The 24,577-nt window shown below is 45.7% G+C and overlaps 1 protein-coding gene across 1 annotated transcript in view; it reads left to right on the forward strand.

The window, feature by feature from the left end:
* Window positions 1-24,577, forward strand: part of SHD (Src homology 2 domain containing transforming protein D) — a 52,258-nt gene that overhangs the window by 17,679 nt on the left and 10,002 nt on the right. Inside the window, exons 2-4 of the mRNA XM_078669526.1 lie at window positions 922-1,051; window positions 1,315-1,545; window positions 23,381-23,558. Coding sequence (XP_078525652.1) covers window positions 922-1,051; window positions 1,315-1,545; window positions 23,381-23,558 — 539 coding nt within the window. The remainder of the gene's footprint in view (window positions 1-921; window positions 1,052-1,314; window positions 1,546-23,380; window positions 23,559-24,577) is intronic.

Raw genomic sequence — 24,577 nt, forward strand, 5'->3', positions numbered from 1 at the left:
CCTTCATCAAGCGGCTACTGCCTTCAACCCGTTGTGAAAGTTGATCTTAGCAGCTGTAGGTTCGTTGGTGAGGGAGAGAATCAGCTGGGTGTTGTCAGCGTAGGAGATGGTGTTGAGTCTGTGGTTTCTGGCGATGGTTGCGAGCTGGGCCATGTAGATATTGAAGAGGGTGCGACTCAGCGAGGAGCCCGTGGGAATCCTGCCGCTGATCTCTATAGGGGCCAAGAAGAACAGTGGGAGCTTGACTCTCTGAGTTCAGCTGGTGAGGAAGGAGCGTATCCACTTTAAGGCTTTGCCACGAAATCCAGCGTCGTGCATCTTGTGCAATGGTTGGGGGTGGAGACTTCTAGTTCTCCTTACCAGATCCCATATCCCTGCCACAAGGATTCTACATGTCCCTTCGTTCCATAATACCATGTTCTCTTTACTCAATCCACATCACAACCAGTCAGGATTCCAGACAGTCCCTTTGTTTGATGGTGTCTGGTTCTATACCCCATCCTGATTCACCAACAATCAGATTCTAGAATGTCTCTTTGTTCGTTTGGTGTCTGGCTTGCTACCACATCCCACATCTGCAACAATCAGATTCTAGAATGTCTCTTTGTTGGCTGATACCCGATTCTCTTTGCAACATCACCAACAATCCGATTCAAGAATACACCTTTGTCGATGATGTCTCATTCTCTTTACCAAAACACACAATGCCAGCTATCACCAACAGTAGGGATTCCAAAATGTCCCTCGATACTGTCTGGCTCTGTTTACCCATTTTTAATCACTAATATTCAGGATTCTAGAATGTCTCTTAGTTTGTTCGTGTCTCGTTGGGTTTGAAACCTATTGTGACATGATTTCCCATAATGAACTTCCCGTCCTGATATGCGATAAACTGATTAAGACTGATCTCCTTCTTTACAGGTTGTAGAGGACAGTGAATATTCAGACCCTTTCGATGCACAACACGGGTCAAAAGACGAGGTGGAAGAGGCACCGAGACCAGAGAATAATGGCTACATGGAACCCTACGAAGCCCAACGGGTGATCGCAGGTAAATGTGCTGAAGGCCAAAGGTCAACAATAAGGGTATTTATTACACCAGAGATTGGCACCTCTAGGAAGCAGCTGGTAGTGGGGATATCTCCTCATTTATCAGTAGGTCACACCACGTATTCTAGGTTTAATGTTCATAGAATGTGGGGTGAGGTAGGGTTGGACCGTGTCATATGTCAGTATCTCCCCATCCATCCTTGTGCCCTGTTCAAATCCATGAACTTCGTCGAAGTCTATTGACCATGTTTTTCCTGACCCCAGATTGCCATTGGAGAGGAGACCGGGAGCCAGAGGGAGCCAAGAAATCCACAAAAGTCCTGCAGCTCTACGACACCCCATACGAGACGCACATCCGAGCCGACTCAGACCCCGAAGTAAGCCTAGTGGGCCGGGGCCGCGAGAGCCGCCTGCCCCAAGATGACGAGCGGCCTGCCGACGAGTATGACCAGCCATGGGAATGGAAAAAAGACAACATCTCCAGAGCTTTCGCAGGTACCTCTAATGCCCATGTCACAATCAATCTCCTCTCATTGGGTAAAGCTCGGGAATGGATTGGCCATAGTGGGCATCGGGCATAACTTTGGAGACTGGTTTTGCTACTGGGGCAGGTTTTGCAGTGCTGCTACAATATTGGCCCCCGGTAGCAAATGCAGCAGGTCTTCACACTTGTACCGAACAGCCCCCACCCCTTGCTCGCCGGGGCTGGTCCGTTAAAATTGCCAGAGATACTTTGGGTTCCCAATCCAGCCCTGGTAAAGTTGATATGGCAAGCATAAGGTCTATCAAGCACCCACGTTGGAGGATCTCTTGCTAATCCTAACCCCTGTGTGACTCTCTAATCGCAGTATAACGAGACCCCCTCGCGTTGATCCCTACTAGGGGCCAGGATTAGAGCAGCCCAGGTTGTGCTTGAGACCTAATGGGGTGAGATGTTTACTTCTTCAGGCAAATACTGGGCTTTGGAGCGGGATATTTACCAGGTGCTGTAAATGCCTCTTATTCAAATCGGACACTCAGTAAAAATGAACCGAGACAACAATCACCTATAATCAGTATTCAGATTAATAACTTGTTTAATATATGGTGCTTGATACCTAAGCTGTCTAAGTGCTGTAAATAACAGATATTAATATTACCCATTTTAGTGGCACATGGGTTGCATGAGATTATTACATTTAAACCCAGGATGGGAGACAGGATCCTGTACCTAAAGTAACCCAAGTTATACCTCCTGAGGAGAGCTGTGACCATCGCCCCATCCATGGAGGGTAACCCTAATACCTTATCAGAAAGAACAGGAATCGTGTGAATGTCCCCTCTCCTTCGTTCCAATCTTAAGGCTCTGATTCCCATTTTGGAGACAGATGCAGCTGTTTTGCCCTGTTTTGCCCTGGCTCTGGAGCCAGAGCTCAACTGCAGGAGCTACTGTGAGTAGGGCCGGACAGGCCTTCTATTCCACGGGCATTTCCCCAGTGGGCTGGAATCCTTGGAGGCCGGGTTTAAAGGGCCAGGCCTGCTCCTGCTGCCTCTGACACTTTCCCAGATCCCCGAGATTAATTGCTGCAGGCACGGGGAGGCTGAGAGGGAAGGAGGGAGGTGGAAGGTAGAGAAAAGGGATCAGAGAGGAGAGTGAGAGAATGGATGCATGGAAAGAGAGAGATTACGCAATGAGATGTAGGGAGCAGGCTGGTTTCATAATTTTTGGCCCCCTGATTGTCAGGATGAGCCCTGGGTGCCCCCACTGACTACTGAAAGCCAAAGCTCTGGTAGGAGCCGGCTTTTCTGTCGCCTTTCGTTAGTTAGACCGAACCATGTGAAAAACTTTCAGGATGTTGGGTCTCAATGACATGGTTGAACTACAGTTGGCCATAGCGGACCCGGGTGAAACCATCCACAGTGGTGGTTGAGCCATAAACCTAGAAAAAAATAAGCAAGCAGACAATGCCTGCTCGATGCCAGTGCACATCTCGGGGAAGAATTTGGTGCCGAGGGTGTAGTGACACCGGGCCTGGAGGGGAGAGAGCTTCTCTGCACCTGACCACGGTGGCGAGGGAGGTGACTGACCCACCTCCAGGTGGGGGCTTTGGCCACCCCTCACCCTTTGCCTATGGGTTCATTCTGCAAGCAGCAGGGTGTCCGAGGCTCGCCCAAGCACTAAGCCCACCTTAGGGGGAGTGGAAAGGACACAATAGCAGCAGTCCGTTTCCCCCTGGAGGGAACCAACATTTTCCTTGCCCTTCTCTCTAGCACGATGGGCCTTTCAGGCCGCGTCTCCTCTGTGGACCCAACTTCTGCCGCAAGGTGCGCAACATCCAAACCAGCCCGGTATGATAGGGGTCTGATGGCAGCCACATAGGAGCACTTAATACTATACAGTGACGCATACAGACCATCGTACCGAAGTATGCATCCTGTATTTCCCCCAGTTAATCTTTTTAACTAACCAGGGATACCACCAGATTAAAGGATACTTTAGTGGTTCATCCCATAGGTTTTTTAATCTTACTAAACTGGCCCTAAATCACTGCCCTGAAAGAATAGAAATATCTAAGAACTCGCTCAGAAAAGCCCCATTCTGCCCGCCCCAGTAGTTCCATCATACCAGGGTGGGACGAGGTGGCAAATGATGAAGCATGGCACATTGCGTGAGGGAGCAATCCTCGTCCAATTCTTGGAATTGCCTGGGGTTTAGGACAAACACAGTCAGCAGCACACAGGGAACTCACTGGGTCTCTGTTGATGAACTGCAGATCAGCCGATTGAGCAGATAGCAGACTTCTGAGGGCACCATGCCAATTTTTGTGTGTATCTGGAGACATAGGCCCCACACCCCCAACATCACCACAAAAACAGCCAGCACTCTGCCCAAAAACCCAATACAGAGCTGTCCCTCAGGGGCTGGGCTATGCCCATGCACCCACATTACCAAGCCGACACTGAATACATGTATACATGAAACAGAATTTGTGCGAATGTGGAGCCCTGTAAGATCCGCATACGCTTTCTGCAGGATCCATTGGGAGGTGACCTTTGCGATGTGCTGACACTGGTTAGCGGGGCAGGATGGGATCAGGTTCAGGCAAGTTGCTGACACGTCACGTCAGCCTTTCACGCAAGGACATGAGAAGTGTTCTCTGGTGCACTGTGTAGTTCTCATCTCAGGAGGTGACTCTTCCCACCCTCTGTATCCAGACTGGTGGTCCTGGAGGTGATCGCGACTCTGCGCTCTTGCCTTTCCTTGCTTTATAAGTCGCCGCAAGCCATGATTCCTCTGTATGCCCTGAGTACTATACTAATTCTTGGTACACGAAGGGCACAGAATAAACACTTTATATCTGTGCTTGAACTAAACATATCATACAAATAGTGTCATGTTAGCAGACTGCGTGTCCACTAACCACAGTGCGCACAGTGATATATTTATAGTAGGTGTGTGTTTGGGAGCACACAATACACATAGTCTGCATGTGAGTCCACTGAGCACACAATAAACTGAGTGTTAAGTTTACAGTGTGTCCATGTGTGCATGCACTAAGGACATGGTAAACACAGTGTAAAGTTTACAGTGTCCTTGCATGTTTTAAGCTCAGGAGAAGCATAATACGTTGTGGATATGTATGTGTATGTGCGCACAAAGCACACGATAAACACAGGGTAAAGTTAACAGAGTGTCCTTGTGTGTGATAAGCACCGGACAAACACCGGACAAACACAGTCATGTTTAAAGAGTGTCAATGTATGTTTTAAGCACAGGATAAACAGAACACATTTTTTATACTATGTCTATGTATGTGTAGATGAAGCACATGATGAACGTAGTGTAAAGTTTACAGATTGTCCGTGTATGTTTTAAGCGCAGAATAAATATTGTGCATTGTTTATAGTGTGTCTGTGTGCCTTAAGCACATGGTAAACACATGTGTAACGTTAAAGTAGTGTCCTTGTATGTGATAAGCACAGGAGAAGCATGACACGTTGTTTATAGGTGTCTGTGTGTGTGTGTGTGTGTGCACGAAGCACATGATAAACACTTGTATAAAGTTAACAGAGTGTCCTTGTGTGTGATAAGCACATGATAAACGCAGTGTAAAGTTAACGGAGTGTCCTTATATGCTTTAAGCTCAGGATAAACATAACGCATTGTTTATAGGTGTCTGTGTGTGTGTGTACGAAGCACATGATAAACACATGTGTCACGTTAACGTAGTGTCCTTGTATGTGATAAGCACAGGAGAAGCATGACACGTTGTTTATAGGTGTCTGTGTGTGTGTGTGTGCACGAAGCACATGATAAACACATGTATAAAGTTAACAGAGTGTCCTTGTGTGTGATAAGCACATGATAAACGCAGTGTAAAGTTAACGGAGTGTCCTTATATGCTTTAAGCTCAGGATAAACATAACACATTGTTTATAGGTGTCTGTGTGTGTGTACGAAGCACATGATAAACACATGTGTAACGTTAACGTAGTGTCCTTGTATGTGATAAGCACAGGAGAAGCATGACACGTTGTTTATAGGTGTCTGTGTGTGTGTGTGTGCACGAAGCACATGATAAACACATGTATAAAGTTAACAGAGTGTCCTTGTGTGTGATAAGCACATGATAAACGCAGTGTAAAGTTAACGGAGTGTCCTTATATGCTTTAAGCTCAGGATAAACATAACGCATTGTTTATAGATGTCTGTTTGTGTGTACGAAGCACATGATAAACACATGTGTAACGTTAACGTAGTGTCCTTGTATGTGATAAGCACAGGAGAAGCATGACACGTTGTTTATAGGTGTCTGTGTGTGTGTGCACGAAGCACATGATAAACACATGTATAAAGTAAACAGAGTGTCCTTGTGTGTGATAAGCACATGATAAACGCAGTGTAAAGTTAACGGAGTGTCCTTATAGGCTTTAAGCTCAGGATAAACATAACGCATTGTTTATAGGTGTCTGTGTGTGTGCACGAAGCACATGATAAACACATGTATAAAGTAAACAGAGTGTCCTTGTGTGTGATAAGCACATGATAAACGCAGCGTAAAGTTAACGGAGTGTCCTTATAGGCTTTAAGCTCAGGATAAACATAACGCATTGTTTATAGGTGTCTGTGTGTGTGCACGAAGCACATGATAAACACTTGTATAAAGTTAACAGAGTGTCCTTGTGTGTGATAAGCACCGGACAAACACCGGACAAACACAGTCATGTTTAAAGAGTGTCAATGTATGTTTTAAGCACAGGATAAACAGAACACATTTTTTATACTATGTCTATGTATGTGTAGATGAAGCACATGATGAACGTAGTGTAAAGTTTACAGATTGTCCGTGTATGTTTTAAGCGCAGAATAAATATTGTGCATTGTTTATAGTGTGTCTGTGTGCCTTAAGCACATGGTAAACACATGTGTAACGTTAAAGTAGTGTCCTTGTATGTGATAAGCACAGGAGAAGCATGACACGTTGTTTATAGGTGTCTGTGTGTGTGTGTGTGTGTGTGTGCACGAAGCACATGATAAACACTTGTATAAAGTTAACAGAGTGTCCTTGTGTGTGATAAGCACATGATAAACGCAGTGTAAAGTTAACGGAGTGTCCTTATATGCTTTAAGCTCAGGATAAACATAACGCATTGTTTATAGGTGTCTGTGTGTGTGTGTACGAAGCACATGATAAACACATGTGTCACGTTAACGTAGTGTCCTTGTATGTGATAAGCACAGGAGAAGCATGACACGTTGTTTATAGGTGTCTGTGTGTGTGTGTGTGTGCACGAAGCACATGATAAACACATGTATAAAGTTAACAGAGTGTCCTTGTGTGTGATAAGCACATGATAAACGCAGTGTAAAGTTAACGGAGTGTCCTTATATGCTTTAAGCTCAGGATAAACATAACACATTGTTTATAGGTGTCTGTGTGTGTGTACGAAGCACATGATAAACACATGTGTAACGTTAACGTAGTGTCCTTGTATGTGATAAGCACAGGAGAAGCATGACACGTTGTTTATAGGTGTCTGTGTGTGTGTGTGTGCACGAAGCACATGATAAACACATGTATAAAGTTAACAGAGTGTCCTTGTGTGTGATAAGCACATGATAAACGCAGTGTAAAGTTAACGGAGTGTCCTTATATGCTTTAAGCTCAGGATAAACATAACGCATTGTTTATAGGTGTCTGTGTGTGTGTACGAAGCACATGATAAACACATGTGTAACGTTAACGTAGTGTCCTTGTATGTGATAAGCACAGGAGAAGCATGACACGTTGTTTATAGGTGTCTGTGTGTGTGTGCACGAAGCACATGATAAACACATGTATAAAGTAAACAGAGTGTCCTTGTGTGTGATAAGCACATGATAAACGCAGTGTAAAGTTAACGGAGTGTCCTTATATGCTTTAAGCTCAGGATAAACATAACGCATTGTTTATAGGTGTCTGTGTGTGTGTACGAAGCACATGATAAACACATGTGTCAAGTTAACGTAGTGTCCTTGTATGTGATAAGCACAGGAGAAGCATGACACGTTGTTTATAGGTGTCTGTGTGTGTGTGTGTGTGTGTGCACGAAGCACATGATAAACACATGTATAAAGTTAACAGAGTGTCCTTGTGTGTGATAAGCACATGATAAACGCAGTGTAAAGTTAACGGAGTGTCCTTATGTGCTTTAAGCTCAGGATAAACATAACGCATTGTTTATAGGTGTCTGTGTGTGTGTACAAAGCACATGATAAACACATGTGTAACGTTAACGTAGTGTCCTTGTATGTGATAAGCACAGGAGAAGCATGACACATTGTTTATAGGTGTCTGTGTGTGTGTGTGTGTGTGTGTGCACGAAGCACATGATAAACACATGTATAAAGTTAACGGAGTGTCCTTGTATGTGATAAGCACAGGATAAACACAGAGTCAAGTTTACAGAGTGTCCATGTAGGTTTTAAGCACAGGATAAACATAACACATTGTTTATGGTGTGTCTATGTGTGTGTGTGCACTAAGCACACAACAAACACAAGTTATAGTTTGCAGAGTGGCCACTGCTGGGCACCGCGTATTGGGTGTCGGGTCACTCCTTAAGACCGCATGGGTCGGTCAGGATTTTTTGATCAATCTGCCTCTCTGGGTCAGCTGTGCAGGGAAAAGGGCAGCGTTGATTAAGCCAAGCGAGTGGTGTCATGTACCACCTAACGACCGAGTAGGTCGGTAAGGGTACTTCGGGACGAGCCGCCACTCTGTCACGAATGAGCAATGCCAATGCGCCGTAGGTTGCCTTCGCCAGAACACCGCACAGTAGGTGCCAGGATAAATCTTGAACCACTTAAGTCGGTCGGAGAACACCGGGTACGAGCAATGGCAACAGCAGATGACGCGCACAGTGGAATGTGTACAGTACTGGTGTCCAGCAGCACATGAAGCACACAGTTCCATGTCTAGGTGTGCATCAGCACATGACGCACAAAGTGCCATTTCTACAGTACTTGTGTGGAACAGCACGAAACACATAATGGCACGTCTACATACTATTGTGCCACAACCCATGATGCTGTTCACACACAGGGAGAAGCGGAGGCTTCAAACACTGCGTTTGCCTCCATAGAAGACACATCACCACAAAGAAACGCGGTGTCCTATATAGTGAGGGCGTAGGGTCCTTTGTAGCTTTCACACTTTTCAGGTGCAGTTACCCTCAGTGAGCACTCTAACTCAGAGTGTTAAGTTATTGGATGAGGTGGTCTCAACCACGTAATGTGACACGTGGCGTGCTTCATTGTCGGCCACATCATCCCAACCTGGTAAGATGGTACCGCCAGGGCAGAGTCCACCTCATGAATTATTTGAGGGGGTTCTTAAAATAATATCCTCTAGATAACATTTCAGGAATCCAGTTTAAACCAATTAAAAATACCTGACTGTGTACCACAAAGATTGCCTTTATTAGGTGGTACCTTGGGTATGAATAAAAATACTATAATGTGTATTCAGAGGACGCCTTCAGGTACAGTTGCCTTTGTGTCCCCCTATTTCGCTGACATGTTTCGGCCTCTAGCACCCATAAACAGGTCTCAGGCATTCTTCAGGTCTCTAGGATGTGGAGAAGTGTGGCTCACTGGTTAGAGGAGGCAGACCTGGAAGCAGAGGTCAGCCCAGGACCAGGGTTCAATTCCCGGCTCGGCGGGGTCTTGAGTCCTAAAATGTCCATGGACTCGACAATTCTCGCTCCGGTGCCTACTCGATTCACGGGTTCACACTCTGCGACTCTGGGCAATAGCTTGCTTAATCTCCACAACGGCCCCTCGCGGCGGGATGCCTGGCTTTCACCTTGCGGATACCCTGCCGGGGTTATCTCACAGGGGAATACCAGGACGGGTTCCCTAAGCAAGCGCTTAGAAACCGCTTGGTGATTTGCGCTATATAAATTCCTGTACATTTACATTTACATTACATTTACATGATCCCTATTCTATGCTTATTTGTGAAAAAAATAACAAAGTTAAGTTCCTATCTACCTTTATATGTCATATATTGCACCGTATTAGGTTTATCCCCGCACTTCCCGGTCCGATTAGGGGCGGCAACTCCTGTAGCCACACATTTGTCCAGGTGAAACGTCCCCGCTCATCCAACCCGGCCCCTGTCATCAGCCGGTCCACCTTTCGGCTGACGACCCTATTAGGGTGCAATATATGACAAGTAAAGGGAGGCAGGAGCTTCCCTTTGTTGTCTCTCGGTGTGCGCACCAGGCAGATTGTAAAAACAGCTCTCTTAAAAGAAGGTACAAAAACAAAGCTTTGTCTGCTTAATTAGACTGATGTCTGCTCTCCCTTCCCCGCCTCTCGGTCTCCTCTCATCTCTCCCTCGACGACCCTCACGTCTCGGCTCTTCTCATTCTCTCTCTCTCTCTGGAATCCCCCAAGCTCCCCATCCGCCTCTGTCTCAACTCTCTCTTTGAACACACTCTGTTATTCATCTCTCTCTCTTTCTCACTATCCTCCCTCTCTCTCTCCTCTAGCTCTCTCATTCTCTCCTTTCTCTCTCTCTCCCTCTCTTCCCCATCTCTCACTCCCCCTCTCTCTCTCTCTCTCTCTCTCTCTCTTTCTCTTCTCTCTCTCTCTCTCTCTCCCTCTCTCTCTCTCTCTTTCTCTTCTCTCTTTCTTCTCTCGCTCTCTCTCTCTCTCTCCCTCTCTCTCTCTCTCTTTCTCTTCTCTCTTTCTTCTCTCGCTCTCTCTCTCCTCTCTCTCTCTCTCTTTCTCTCTCTCCCTCTCTCTCTCTCCCTCTCTCTCTCTCTCTTTCTCTTCTCTCTTTCTTCTCTCGCTCTCTCTCTCCTCTCTCTCTCTCTCTCTCTCTCTCCCTCTCTCTCTCTCTCTTTCTCTTCTCTCTCTCTCTCTCTCTCTCTCTCTCCTCTCTCTTTCTCTCTCTCTACCCCCTCTCTCTCCCTCTCTCTCCCTCTCTCTCCCTCTCCCTCTCTCTCCCTCTCCCTCTCTACCCCATCTCTCTCTTCTCTCTCTCTCTCTCTCTCTCTCTCTCTCTTCACTCTCTCTCTCTCTCTTTCTCTCTCTCCCTCTCTACCCCCTCTCTCTCCCTCCCTCTCTCTCGCTCTCTCTCTCTTCCACTTTCTTTCTTCCACTTTCTCTCTCTCCCCTGCTCTCTCTCCCTCTCTCGCTCCCTCTCTCGCTCCCTCTCTCGCTCTCTCTCTCCTTCGCTCTCTCGCTCTCTCTCGCTCTCTCTCTCTCTTCCTCTCTCCCTCTCTCTCTCCGCTCTCTCTCTCTCTCTCTCGCTCTCTCTCTCTCTCTCTCGGGAGTTTCTTTCTCTTTGCCTGTGGTTCCCCTCCACCCCTCCCCCTCTACATTTCTTCATGTGTCAACTTCTCTCTCTCTCTCTCTCTCCTCCTCTGACTCGACCTCACACTTCTCGCTGCTGCATCCATCCCCAGGTCCCTTGGAGTATTCCTCTCCCATTCACACCCCCTCCTCCCCCCTCTCTCCACTCACGCTGCATACATTTGTTCACACCGCCTTGTTCTACCTAATTGTTCTTCAGACAAGCACAAAGGCCCTCTCCAGAGCCTGCTGTGGATTCTGCTGGCACCAGCCCCAGCCTGCAGGCCTCAGATGCCACCAGGCACGCGGAGCAGCTGCAGGAGCTGTGCCCTCGGGGCCCCTGTAGATTATTGCCTCGTTAATCTGCTGCTTGTACACAGAGTGCACGCGACCCCTGCTTTCCCCACCTGTAAACCTGCCTAAATAGGCACTGTGTCCTCATAAAAAAATATTATCTATTGAGCAAACGAATGGATTGTTTAATTCTTGCTGCCTCTGATTATATCATAATCAAATAGCCAGGGCATGTAGAGGGCAATCAATGACCCTCTCATCGCTTGGTCGACATGTTTCAGCCAACAAGTTCGAAGGTTTACTGAGGATCGATGGCCTTCTTCAGGACCTGTACCCCTTACTGCCATTCATGGCCTACTGTTCTCTATCAAAAGTAATGGCAAAGAAAGGCGTACGGTTAACATGCCAAAGTAGAACACAAGAATTCAAAATGTATTATACTTGTGATTGTATCTTTTACAAAATTCGATGGCTCACCCTATTTTGGGCGGCAGGATCCCGATGAAGGAGGTAAGCAGCGGAAAGGGGGCCAGAATTAAGGGGCGGAGACACAGAACTAGTAGGAGGGCATCTTCCACAAGTGACCAGGAACATGAACCGCCTCAAGGTGATGCCCCTACAAACAGTATCCAAGCGCCAATACCGGTGCTTCGTTCAGAGTGCTGGCGGAGGCTGGGTTTAGCATCACGCCTTTGACCTACTCCTGCACGGAAGGGTCCTTCGTGATGCGCACATCAGACACAGCCCATGACATTGAGGTAAGTTCTGATATGTGGGTCATTCCATGGGAAAGCAATCAAATATAGCCTCAGTGCCTGATACACCCCCGCCCCTTTCCTTATTATCACAGCGACTATTCTATAACTTCAATTTTTTGCCCGCCCTTGTATCAAACAACATTACATCAAACAGAAGAATGCATGAACCATGTTCTTATGTCTGTCTGAAGCACTTACATTTTTTTACCTGTTAATAGTTGGGTACGAGACCCCTTTTCCTCCAATGTTTCTTGGAAAAAACTCTTCTAGCTCCTCAGAGCTGAGCAATCCGAGTCACGGCACCGTGATTATGGTAGAAAAATAACTTTATATTGCAATGTAGGTAGAATGTGATGGAAGCATTTATTAGTGGTCACAAAAATAAGACAACATTTGAAGAGGGTTATTTCTGGCTAATTCCAAAAAGTGGAGATCCCGTCACAGGATCACCTCACCTTCATAAAGCGCTTAGTCAACGCAACCCATGAAGACCAGAATTTCACTTTGTTTCAAGTGGGGTTTTCCTGTTAACTTTGCATGAAACCGTGGCCACATCTCTCACAAGCCAGTGCTTCTGACTCTTGTGCCCAGCTGTCTAGTTTTCAACTTGTTTTCCTGTTCTTCCACTTGTTCCTAGTTTTGTGTTCAGTGTTTCCATCTCTGTGCACAGGCTTTGTGTTTGAATCCAGATTTTATGCGGGATGTTTCGGCTTTGCACTCGCTGGGTAGTTTTGGTCTAGAAGGCCCTTCCTTGATGGTGGTCTCAGCAGCGTAGCCTGGGGTGTTTCTTGTTCTCTCATCTCGTGTCATTATCACTCTCTTCTGTTTTCTTTCCATCCGCTTTGCCACTGATGCCCCTCGCCTCCTGTAGAGGAGCTCCAGGCTACGCAAGACCTCCCGTGGCCTCCTCCTGTGGGACAGGTCTCCAACGAGCCCTTAAGTGATGAAGGTGAACTCACGACGCACGCCTCTGAAGAATGCATAGAGCATCCTACCCTGTGCACAGCACCCCCACCTAAGCACTCACCCTCTCAGCTCTACCCTTCTCCTCCCTATTTCTGCTGGCACCCTTGTATATACTCCACGCTTGTGCACACCAGTTCTATGCACGCCCCAATCCTGCCCAGACCTTTCCTTCGCTCCTACACATTCTTCGAACCCGTGTATGTCCACGTTGTTGCATATATCACTCCTATGTATATATATACTAGCCTGCCCTAGCTCGCGCCCTACAACCCTTGTAAGCCTGACCCTGTGCACACAGCCTCCTGTCCTGCACAATTTTCTCCAACCCTTGGCATGCCCTCCCTTCACACACCCAACCCACCACCCATGTGAAGAGCTCCAGCCCCCCTGGATGAGCAGCACTGGCCCCATACACACCCCTCTTTGTTATACTCCAGGAATAAATATGCCCCTTCCTCCTCTTGTACCTGTTGCCCTTCAACTTAAACTCATCCACTGTAGAAAGCCGGCTCTTTTTATGGGATAACAAAAAAGATATACTGGGCAAAGAGTCCAGGGGCTCCCCTGTATGCGGACAGGGGCTTCCTCTAGCAATCCCATGGAGATCTTCTATGGAGTAGTGTGGTCGAGCAGCCTTATGCTTATCGGAGAGGAGTGTAAGACATCTGCAAATACTCACAATAGTCAATAAATGATGCACATGACTCAATAAAGCATCCACACCATTTTATTAAAATAACACATACCGATATATATATATTTAGGCACCATAATCAATACGATCACGTCAGTACGTTTTGCAAGAGAAATATATTACTTTTAAAAAAGTCGACAGTGCATTTCTAAGAACCTGCAATGTTATCCTATGGGAGGAAAAACAAGTACGGCATTCAGGTAGAGAACAGCGACTTACAAGACCGATTTCCTGGCATGAAGGTGCGTATGGATCAAGGTCCAAGGCAGCACCAGCAGGTCACCTCCAGCGGCACTAGGGCGGCCGGATGCAGTGGTGCAACGCAGCGTCGGGTGCCCATGTTAGTCAACGGAGATCGGTGTGCGGGAAAAGAGGCTGCAGGTTTGGGCTGGGAGGCCAGTCGGGTTGACCCAACCAGAAGGTTCAAGTCTTGCAATGCTAGGGGACATGAGGACACTGGTGGTCCTCCTCTCCTAGGAACGGGGCGGCCGGGTGCAGAGGATCTTTGAGGTGTCTAGTTTCTTCGTCCGAGAGCACTCACAGTTGAGAGGACCTGCACACAGAGGCTGCAGACAGCGTCGGAGAGTTTACGAGGGGTGAAGCCAGGGTGGACTTTGTTTCTTGAGAGCTTGGGGACCATGCTGACACCATTGGCCCACCTCGACATGGGCGGGGGGGGGGGGGCTCGAGTGCAGTGGTGCTTGGCGGTGGTGGTTTTTGGCGAGTCTCAAGTCCTCACGGTTTTTCTTGGGTTGCACCATGGGCGTCCTTTGTTAAAAGTAGGCAGTCCTCCCAGGCTGTGGGAGGCACGACAGCTGCAAATTTGACTGGAACAGCAGACGGGCTGGGGCCAGGTCAGGTACCCCTTTAGTCAGTCTTTGCTTTTACGGCTCTTCAGTGTCCTTCTTCTTTGCAGGTCAGCAGGATCTGATTTCCCGGTGCCAGGGGCTCCCCTAAGAACTGAATTTAGAGGCATTATTGGAGTGTAGGGTAGTAGCCAATGGACTACTTACACCTGGGTAGACCATGTCCACTATATGCCTTCCGGTGGGAATTGGGCAAAACCCTGTCCCAGATATCCTTAGTTTGCCGTCATCAAGATGGCAAACTCTGAAAAGTCGCCTCCACTTCATGTAGCCCACCTTGGGCGTGACAGTATCCTGGGGTGGACACCCCTATCTGACTAGCTAATGTTCCCACCTGTCCAGGTGCTAAAGGGCTCTGGAGAAAGGAGGTCGGTTTCCTCTTTGGTAAAAGAGAACAGATTTGTATACGAAAGGCGGTTGGCTTTTTGAAGCTCCCCTGCCTTGGAATGCTAATCTGCAGGTCATCCTGTGGGAGCCCCCCCCTTCCCACTCCCCCCCCCACACACACACACTCACACACTCTCAATCATCAACAGCGGTGCTGGAACACACACATACATTCTCTCTCTCCCCCCCCCTCCCCCTCCCTATCTCCACCTCTCTCTCCCTTCTCTATTTTCCCCTCCTACTCTTTATCTCCCTTTCTCTCTCTCTCTCTCTCTTTCTCTCTTTTGCTCTTCCCTCTCTCTATCTCTTCCCTCTCTCCATCTCTTTCTCTTCCCTTTCTCTATCTCTTTCTCTCTCTCCCTTTTCACTCTCTGTCTCTTTCTCTCCCCATCTTTCTTTCTCCCCTCTCTCTCCCACTCAGTCTCTCCATCTTTCTCTCGCTCCCACTCTCTCTTTCTCTCCCTCTTGCTTCCCCCCTCCCCACTCCCCCTGTGCGGATTGAGTTCAGATGGAAAATGAACAATAAAGCGACCTTGGAGCCCGTACCCTGCCCTCCAGTACAAGCTGCCGCCTGACAAAGTGCGGCTATTTATTTTACCAGGAGCGCCGTGCTTCCCAGCTCCCGTCTCTGAATGCAAATGTAGGGTTTTTATCATTTTAATTTGCGTCACCCTTTGATGAGGCAAAGGCGAAAGTATTGTGCAGCTAACACGCATGCCAATAAAGACACGCGCTGGCTCTGTACAGCAAAGAACAAACATCTAAAAATATACATCAGCAGCATAGACGGTGCCATAGAAAGGGGGGGGGGGTAGGGTTGTGGCCCCAACGGAAGTAAGGGAAAGGGGCCATGTTTGCCAGGCTTGAGCACGGTGCCACTGCACGTGCCACCCTATGGCTAACTCCACCCCTGGCATGGATGGTACCACCACGGAAGAGGGGGGGGGGGGTGCAAATTAAGCCTGATGATGCTGATGCTCAATACCCCCCTCTAAAATGTGTTCCGGCCCCACCGAGCCCCAACACAAGGATAAAGCCCACCGGCTCTCTCACCCACCCGCGGTACCCCCCACACGGGGGCCCTCCACCCCTTCCCGCCCGGAGCCAGCTGTCTCTCTCCCCCCTCCACCCCGCCCGTCCGGCCTCTCTCCGGAGCAGACCCTCCGAGGCTGACGGGCATATTTTGACAGATTAGGAGCCGTCGCTCTGCAGACAGCTTGTCATGAGATAATGATTTGGCTGTGAAAGTCGCTTCCTGGCATTTGCGGGGACTCTCTCCCCCCACCCCTTTCCCCTCCTTTCCACATCTCTCTCGCCTTCTTCTTACGTGACTTCTCACTAACCTCCTCCTGTTCAGTATCCTCTCTCACCACCTCATGTCTCTTCTCTCCTCCCCCTCACAACTGTCGTCTTGTCCCCCCCCTCTTTTCCACTAGTCTCTCCCTCTCACCTAATTTTCTTTTCTTGGCCTCTTCTCGCTGGTTTATTTTCACTCACCTCTTCTCCACTTCCTCTGTCTAATCCTCTGGATTTTCTTCTATCCCTCTTCTCCCTCTCCTCAGCTGTCGTTTCTCATACTCCTTCCTTCCATCTGTCTCTTTCTCACTGTCTTCCACTCTCTCCTTGTTGTCACCTGTTTTTCCTCTGCCTGCCTTTTATCTTTGTTTCCCTATTTTACTCTACCCATTCCTTACTCCCACTTCTGCTATTTATTTTATTTTCCCCACAGGTTTTTCTCACTCTTTTACCTCACTCTGCCATCCTTTCTCGTCCTTCTCCTATCTTCCCCTGTCTTTCGTCCCCTTCCCTGTCCCTCCCCATCTCTCCACACCACCTTCTTTCGTCCGTCTCCCTCATATCTTTCTCACTTCTTCTCTTCTCATCTGTATCCCCATATTTTCTTTATAACTTGTGGCCAGTTTTTAAACTCTCTCTACCTCCCATGTCTCCCTCATTAACCTCCACCAGACATCCTTTCCTCTCTACTTTTCTCTCCCTCCCTTCTCTTTTGCTTCCTCTTATTCAGAGAGACAGACAGACATTCAGACAGACATTCAGACAGACAGACAGACAGACAGAAGTATTACCATTGAGGGTTTCTGGTGACGTGATAAAAGATGAGGCTAGACGTAGTTTGTAAATGTCAACAGAACCCCTAGGTGTCAATATCGGACCATATTACATCGGTTACCTGTTGTTTATCTTTAATATTACTTGTCCATTTTGGGGTATTTAGCTTGAAATAGTTTGCTTCAAAGCGCTGCTAAACAACAGACATGGAATTGAGTTGGAATGTTTGGATTGTATTTACCTTTCCCGAATATATTATTAATAAAACAGTGGACCATGGCGAGGGTGAGGGAATTCGTGTAATTCTGTGGCAGCAGCGTGTACCACATAATTATGAGTTTTCATGTTTGCCTCTTGATTTCCCTCATATTTTGCCAAATTTGCAACGTTCTCCAAAAAGACGGTTTACAGTTCAAAGGGATGAAAATAATACTGCCAAAGAATGTACCTTATAATTTTCATTTTTGCAGCATAATTTAGATAACTTTGTCACAGAATTTAGATCTTTATGCCACAGTAGCCCTAGTAGCCCTGACAATGTTAAATCTGCCCTGACAATGTTAACTGCCTCGTAGCCCTGACAATGTTAAATCTCTCCAGAGTGATGTGGGGGCTGTCTTTAACATGACATTAGTTTTTCAAAGCAACTTTGAACTATTTTCTATATTTCATGTTTTCCTGCGCTATATGTTTTATATACCACTGCATGTTGTGTAATAAAAGCAGCAAAATGTGTGTGTGTGTGTATATATATATGTATATGTATATATATGTATGTGTGTGTATATATATATATATATATATATATATATATAATATATATATATAATATATATGTGACTCTATATGTGTTTGTGTGTATATGTGTGTGTGAGTGTGTGTGTGTGTTTCTATTTGTAAATAGAGGGCCAGATAAACAAAATAGTGGTCGCAAACAACTGGTTGCAATTTGTGACAAGTATTGAACTGATCTATGTTCTGATAGGTAGATTAGCAAAATTCAGATTCGGAATGCGTCATAATCCAACCTATGAATCACGAATAGTAATAAGGCACGTCGCAAACTGCGGCCTGCTCTGATTGGTGGCCATTACAGTGATGGTAGCCAACTAGGGACAGAAGACGACTATGTCTGTGATTGCCTTTAAATAAAACTGCTGGTCATTTTTCAGAAAGAAAATGTGTCTGCATTTTTTTTTTTTGAATGGTTCCTTTAAAAGAAAGGTTTTAACAGTTGGTAATGCTCCCCTGAACCACTGCCAACTGTCCATCAAATATGTGTTTAGATTTGCAAAGGGGCCCCAAACTGAATGCCTTCCCACACTCAACTCAGGAGTCAGTCACTTTTCAATGTTTTGCAACAGGATTTTGGTCACAAAATATTGATATATCTTGCACCTATTCAGTGTATGAAGGGACAACTATAAAGCGTACCTTCAAATAGAGAATGGGTATAGGTTTGCACCCCAATTTAGGAGTTGGTGAACGTTTACTGACTACTAAAAGAGTTTATTACATAGTGAAAAATGTTTTTGTGGTAGTTAAATGTAACACATATATGTGTATGATAGTGTATGTATATATATATATATGCAAAAAAACGCCATTCACCATGTCCCCTATTCCCACAGAGACAGAATAACGTAGAGTGAAACCACCATTTCGTGCTGAAATCCTTAGTGCTTTATTTGTGCAAAATCGTGCCAGCAATCCGCCATGACGCGTTTCGCCTCCAAAGTGGCTTGATCACATGATGTGCCATAAACATAAACGAGGGCATATATAGTCAAAATCAGTGCATTGTAACGGCTGTTTGTAATTAAGCCATGAACAGAGAAAATATACTGCATAAATGTTGCAGCAGCAAGCAATACATATAGGGCGTAGTGCCCAAAGCAATGTAAACATATTTCTCCCTAATGTTTAAGAAAAAATAAATATACATAAATAGAAAATGTTCAAAACATTTCTACAATATAAAACCAATTTCACATGTTTATATACAGGGGTAAATCCATATTTTTCATATATCCATATATTTACATTGGTTTTATTGCTAAAGTAAAATATGTATGTATTAATTTGTTCTTGAACATTTTGGTATAGACCCGTATTCTACATTTTTCTGTTCTCCCTTCACTCTTCTTCCTATCTCTCTTTCACTTTCCGCATCCCCTCCACCTGCAACCCACTTTAGTTACATTCCCAATAATTTCTCTTTTGTACTCATTGTGTACCCTGAGGCTCTGTCGCGACCCCTCACCCCTGTCTTGCATAGATTCCCAAGTTCTAATATGAGAGTAAAATCCAGCTCAGGTCTCTCAAATTCAATACCGGTGCATTCTGGGATTTTCAGGACCAACGAAGATATGGGTGCTGTTTTCCTAATTTGAAAGGTGTTATTCTGGCCTGCAATGGTGAACGTTGATGTCTGTTTCTGGTGCAGTGTGGATGGTATTTCACCAAACAATGGTTTGAGTTTTTTGCCAGAATGTGGCTACTCAATCAGGAACATAGGGTGTTGCTAGTGGGGTGAAGGCATGGCTTGTTGGCAGCAATATCATGGTGCATTTCTACAGTCTCTATGGTTTCTTGGCTCCTTTCAGAGTTTGAGTGCCCTTTCAAAACTTCCTTGTCATATGTAGTTATCAAGGTGGCTGGCTTTGTGACATCTCTGGGTAACTTTTAAGAATTTTATTTTTATTTTTACTTATGCAGTTGTTTGTAGCTTGAACTGCGCTCAAAAGCATAGGAGAACTTTACATCAGCAACAGTTACATTAAAGAAGGCCATCTTTTTAGGTCTCGGCGAGCATGACTGCGCACATGCGCAGCTCGCTCAGCGAGATGAGTAGCTTTCAGTAACGGGCTTTAAGCCCTGCCCCTCTTTTCCATTGGCCGGCGTCACCGTTTATGCTAAACGGTGGCCAGCCATTGGAAAAGGGTTTGTATGACGTAGACTCTTCTCATTTTCAGACGGCCCACTTGGACAGGCTCGCCTGCTTTCCTTCTGAAGTAAAAGGTTTCTTATCTTTATGGGGCCATGTTTTTAAACACATGGCCCCATAAGGACAAGAGATCCTCCTTTACTTTCGGGACCGCGCCGCGCTTGTTCTCCCGTTGACCACCAGGATTTAACATCACAGTAAACAGAACCGAACAAACAAATGGACTTAAAAACTTGCACTCCTGAATCCGAATCAATATTTAGAGCTGGCAAAACAAGCAAAAATCTAAACGACGGACGATTTCTTTCTAACGTCGCCTACAACAAATGCCTTGGGTTTTGACTACTTGCCATGGATAGGCCATTCCTGAATTGTGACTATTTAACATAAGCCTTTAATGGAAATAATTTGTATATCTTGTTCAATCGCTCTTACATTCACTGGGCACAAGTAGCTCCTACAGCATCAAAATCCTGCTTGCCAAGGAAGCAAGGCGGGAAAGGAATGGAGTGTACAATTTGAAGGCATGTCTCCCGATATTGACCCAGAACTCACAGCTTCAGGGTTTCCTGACGCTCACAAGACAGAGAAAAATCATAGAGATGCTGGCAGTAAAAAAGGCCAGTCCCGAATCCCAGGTACCTGCAAAACAATTTAAGGCTAAGTTCTGTCCAAAACAAGCCTGGAGGATGTCAAATCACACAGCTATTTCCACATCTGCATAAAGACTCTGCTGTGTAGGAATGAGAAGGCATCCCCTTTAAGTTGAACCTGTGATGCCTGCCACATGCAACACTCATAGATACGATTCAGGATGCCACAAGTGAAATATCAGACCTTGTTAAAAACATTGAACTGAAAACTTCATACTAACCAGCTATCCTAAGGAAAAGCAAAAATGCATTAAATAGGAGGCTGGATGGAAAGGGCTTGGGGCAAAGGGAGTACAGAGATTCTTTGACACTGTATTCTACTGAAGCAACCATTTCTTTCAGCTGGAAGGAAGAAGAGAGGCCCAACTTGGGATTATAAAGTTTGTTAGTATCAAAGAAAGTTTAAGAGGACCTCATGTAATGGTAAGTTTAAGTTAAAGCTATTTGCTTTGCTATACAACACCATTAGCCAAGCAAATGGCTTTAACTTAATCAAAGGCGCAACATATAGCATTTTTAATGCTTGTTTTTTGTAGGCATAAGTCGATTATGTGATATTCCCAGAATCACAGGATCTTGAACCGATGCCGGGAACCAAACCTGGTTAGGCGCTTGGGCTGTGTGAAGCCCCATGCTCTCGCCTTTATCCTGGTATATCCCCTCACGCAGCTTAAGTTCAGCCAGTTAGCACTTTCTAAGCAGACTGAATTCATCTTGCACTCTGTCCAGATTTTCTGTGTTGTTGTTCATGAAGCATACTGATAAGTGTTTCCCTATGTCAGCCCAGCCGCCCTTCAGTGTTAGCTCATGGCGGGTTCAGCTCCTTGGTTAGCTCAGACACCATTCAGTTAATTTATAGCAGGTTCAGATCTACAGATAGCTCCATCTTCCCTCAATGTTACCCTATGGCGGGTTCAGCTTTAATGATATTTCATTCTGTGTCCATGTTCCGTGTAATTTTGTACTTATTTTTAGTAAAACATATAGCTCAGAGGTCTCCAACCCTTGCACAGAGATAACATTGGCTGGGACTCTCCTTCTGCTCCAGCATCCCAATGCTTGCCCTTCTGTTTTGTCAGTTTAATTAAAGATTCTCCCCTCAGAGCGCGGAATGTTTATAGTCCTCTGGCCTGCAACTCAAGGAGAAGGCCTTTAACAACTGTTAGAGCCCTCACCAGTGGGCTACAATGTTGTTCTTAGTGTTATCATTATTATTACTGCTAATATAATGGATGTTGTTGTTATGTTGGGGTTTTTATTACCATTCTTTTGCTTGTTTGATGATCATTAGTATCACTAGAAAAACCAACATCATCAATTGTATTATTGTTATTACTATGCCTTTTCAATGTTATTAATAATTAGAGCTGGTTTGTAATATTATTATTAATGATGGTGGTAGTAGTGTTGATTGTAGTAGCAGTAATAGTAGGATTGTTCTTACAATTATTAATACGTTATCTAGTTCTTATTTCGGATTCCATCTCTTTGCGTCTTTCTGAGGTCCAATCCTGCCAGGGTCGCCACTCCGCCCCGGATTCCGTTTCCACGCTCCTCTGTCCCACTCCTCTGTCAAATACCCTGTTATTTTTTTTTTTTACTCTTCACTTTCATTCTTTAGCCTCATTTCCTCCCTTAAACCCACCAGATGAGTCCCGTATTTATTACTTCTTAAACATACAAGTCCTCTTCTCTCGCCCCGACTCCAGTTCCTCCGTTCTCAAAGGTCTTCTACCTCCACTGCCCTCCAACCCTTTAACTGCGCTCCTCGCCTCCTTTTTAAACTTCCCTCCATCTCTCAGATCCCAAACCCTTCTCCTTTGCTTCTTTTTTCTGCTTCCAACGTTGCACCTGTTCATTGTCTGTTGTGGTTTCCATTGACTTTTCCCACTATCTTTCCTCGTCTGCCAATATCTTCCACTTGCTGCAGTCTACGATCCACTTCTCAACTTGCGTCAACTAGTTCCTCCTTCAATGGAGCCTGATTTTGCACTCCTTCTTCTCGCTGCTTTTATTTGGAACCCCCTCACTTTCAAAGTCTGTTCCTCTCAGAATCTGCTATCCTTCTGTACTTATCAGAAGACTTCCAGCTCACCCCTCGTTCGCCCACCTCCATCATTTGCCCTTTCATCACGATGATCCGTTTATATCACTCCCTATACCCAATGTACTGTGTTTTGTGTCACATGGGGCAGCACTTTGACGAAAGTGCTCTATAAGGTCAATAAATGGCAACACAAACAATGTATGGAATGCTGCAGTTGCCTCAGCCAATCAACTGATTGGAATGCTGGTATTAACCAATTGCTTGCCTGCATTCTGAGCCCATTTGCTGATTGTGCTGAGTGAGAGTAGAAGGACGGGTTCTATTGCCCATGTGGTGTTGTGCATTAACCATTGTTAATTGCCCTACCCCTAATTAAGCCTTGACTATACCTACAGTCTATAACTGTATAGCGAGCAATTAATGCGTATTAATGACCTTTGCAGAAAGCGGTAATGGCTGCTTACACAAGGAGCAGAGGGTAATAATAATAATAATAGTACTCATCACTATTATTATCAACATCTTTTTGTGCTGTTTTATCTATATAATTGTTACTTGTATGATTAATATTTTCAGCACTATTTTAATTATTTTTATATTAAGTGTTTAGTATTTGTGTTGTATAGTATCATTTGTTTAATTGTTATTGTTGTCAAAATCAATATCATTTTATTTCTTATTCATTCATTACTCTCGCAATCCTCTATAATCTTATTTGTATTTTATAATAATTTTTTTCTTGTTATTATTGTTTCTATGGTTGTTACACTGAGGGTTGACATCTGTGAATATATCTACCCCCCTCTTTTCTTGTTTCCACAGTGCAGTTTGAGAGCCCGGCTTGGGACCTACCTCCTACGCCCTCCATGGAGCGCCTTCAGCAGACCCGCCAGCTGAGCCCCCAGCTTGGACGATGCCGCCATGGCAGTGGCCGCAGCCAGGAGCGCCGCCCCAGTGTTGGCGAGAGGGTGGACCCCACAATACCGCTGGAGAGGCAGCCGTAAGTCGCTCGGTGGGATATCCCTCAAGATGGCCGCGTGCCCAGGATTGACGGGGGTTGCGTGTTGGCTATAGATATACACTACTGATTCCAGTGTGGCAAGAAGTGGTTTAGTACCACATGCAGGAGGAAACGTCACTTACCAACTAGGGGAAAATATAAGGAGCAGTTCACAATGAAGTAATGAAGAAATTAAATTTGTTTAGCGGTGCACCTCAGACTATATCGACTCAAGACGCTCCTGAATGAAGAAGGAATGGCCGATGGATTTGATAATAACGATCTGGGCTTCCTTTAACATCTGGTGTTAAATGTATATCCAGCGTGACTAATGGGGGGATAAAAGAGATTTCCAGAGATGCTGGTGCCTCTAAAAGGCACATGGGGTGGTCCAGAGTCCAACATATCAGTCTTAGAGCATTTCCTCAGAGGCACGCCAGTGAACAGCTGGACATGTGCCTCAATGTGACGCAGTACCCTGTCCTCCAAGCTCTAAATAAGGCTTGTAGGTTTTTTTATACGAATGCCAGAAACCGAGTGTTCGAGATATAGTTAGATTCCAAAGGGTGACATTGACGGGGAACATCCTTTACGACGCGGATGTTACCCCGCGCTACAATTACGACGCGTCTCTTACAACGCAAGTCGTAACCACGACTTGCGCTGGAGGGCGCTCAAGGACAAGGAATAGTTAATTTACTATTCCAACACCTTCCCTACTATCCACGGGGACTGGTGTTGGAATAGTAAATTAAACTATTTCTAAGTCTGCACCCTACAGCGCAAGTCGTGGTAACGACTTGCGTTGTAAAACACGCGTTGTAACGGTACGCGTGGTAATAGCCCGCGTCGTACCGTCATACATCCGACATTGACAGTGTGTGGCATGAATCTGAGCCTGAACTACGGTTGTATCCTTGCCAGAGGGTACCACCAACACATTTTGTGAAAGATTATTTTATTATGACTGAGCCAGGAGTTGGCAAAGTGAAATTTCTGTGGCAGTGCTAGATGATGCC

This window comes from Lissotriton helveticus, chromosome 12 (assembly GCF_964261635.1).
Source record: "Lissotriton helveticus chromosome 12, aLisHel1.1, whole genome shotgun sequence".
NCBI lineage: Eukaryota > Metazoa > Chordata > Amphibia > Caudata > Salamandridae > Lissotriton > Lissotriton helveticus.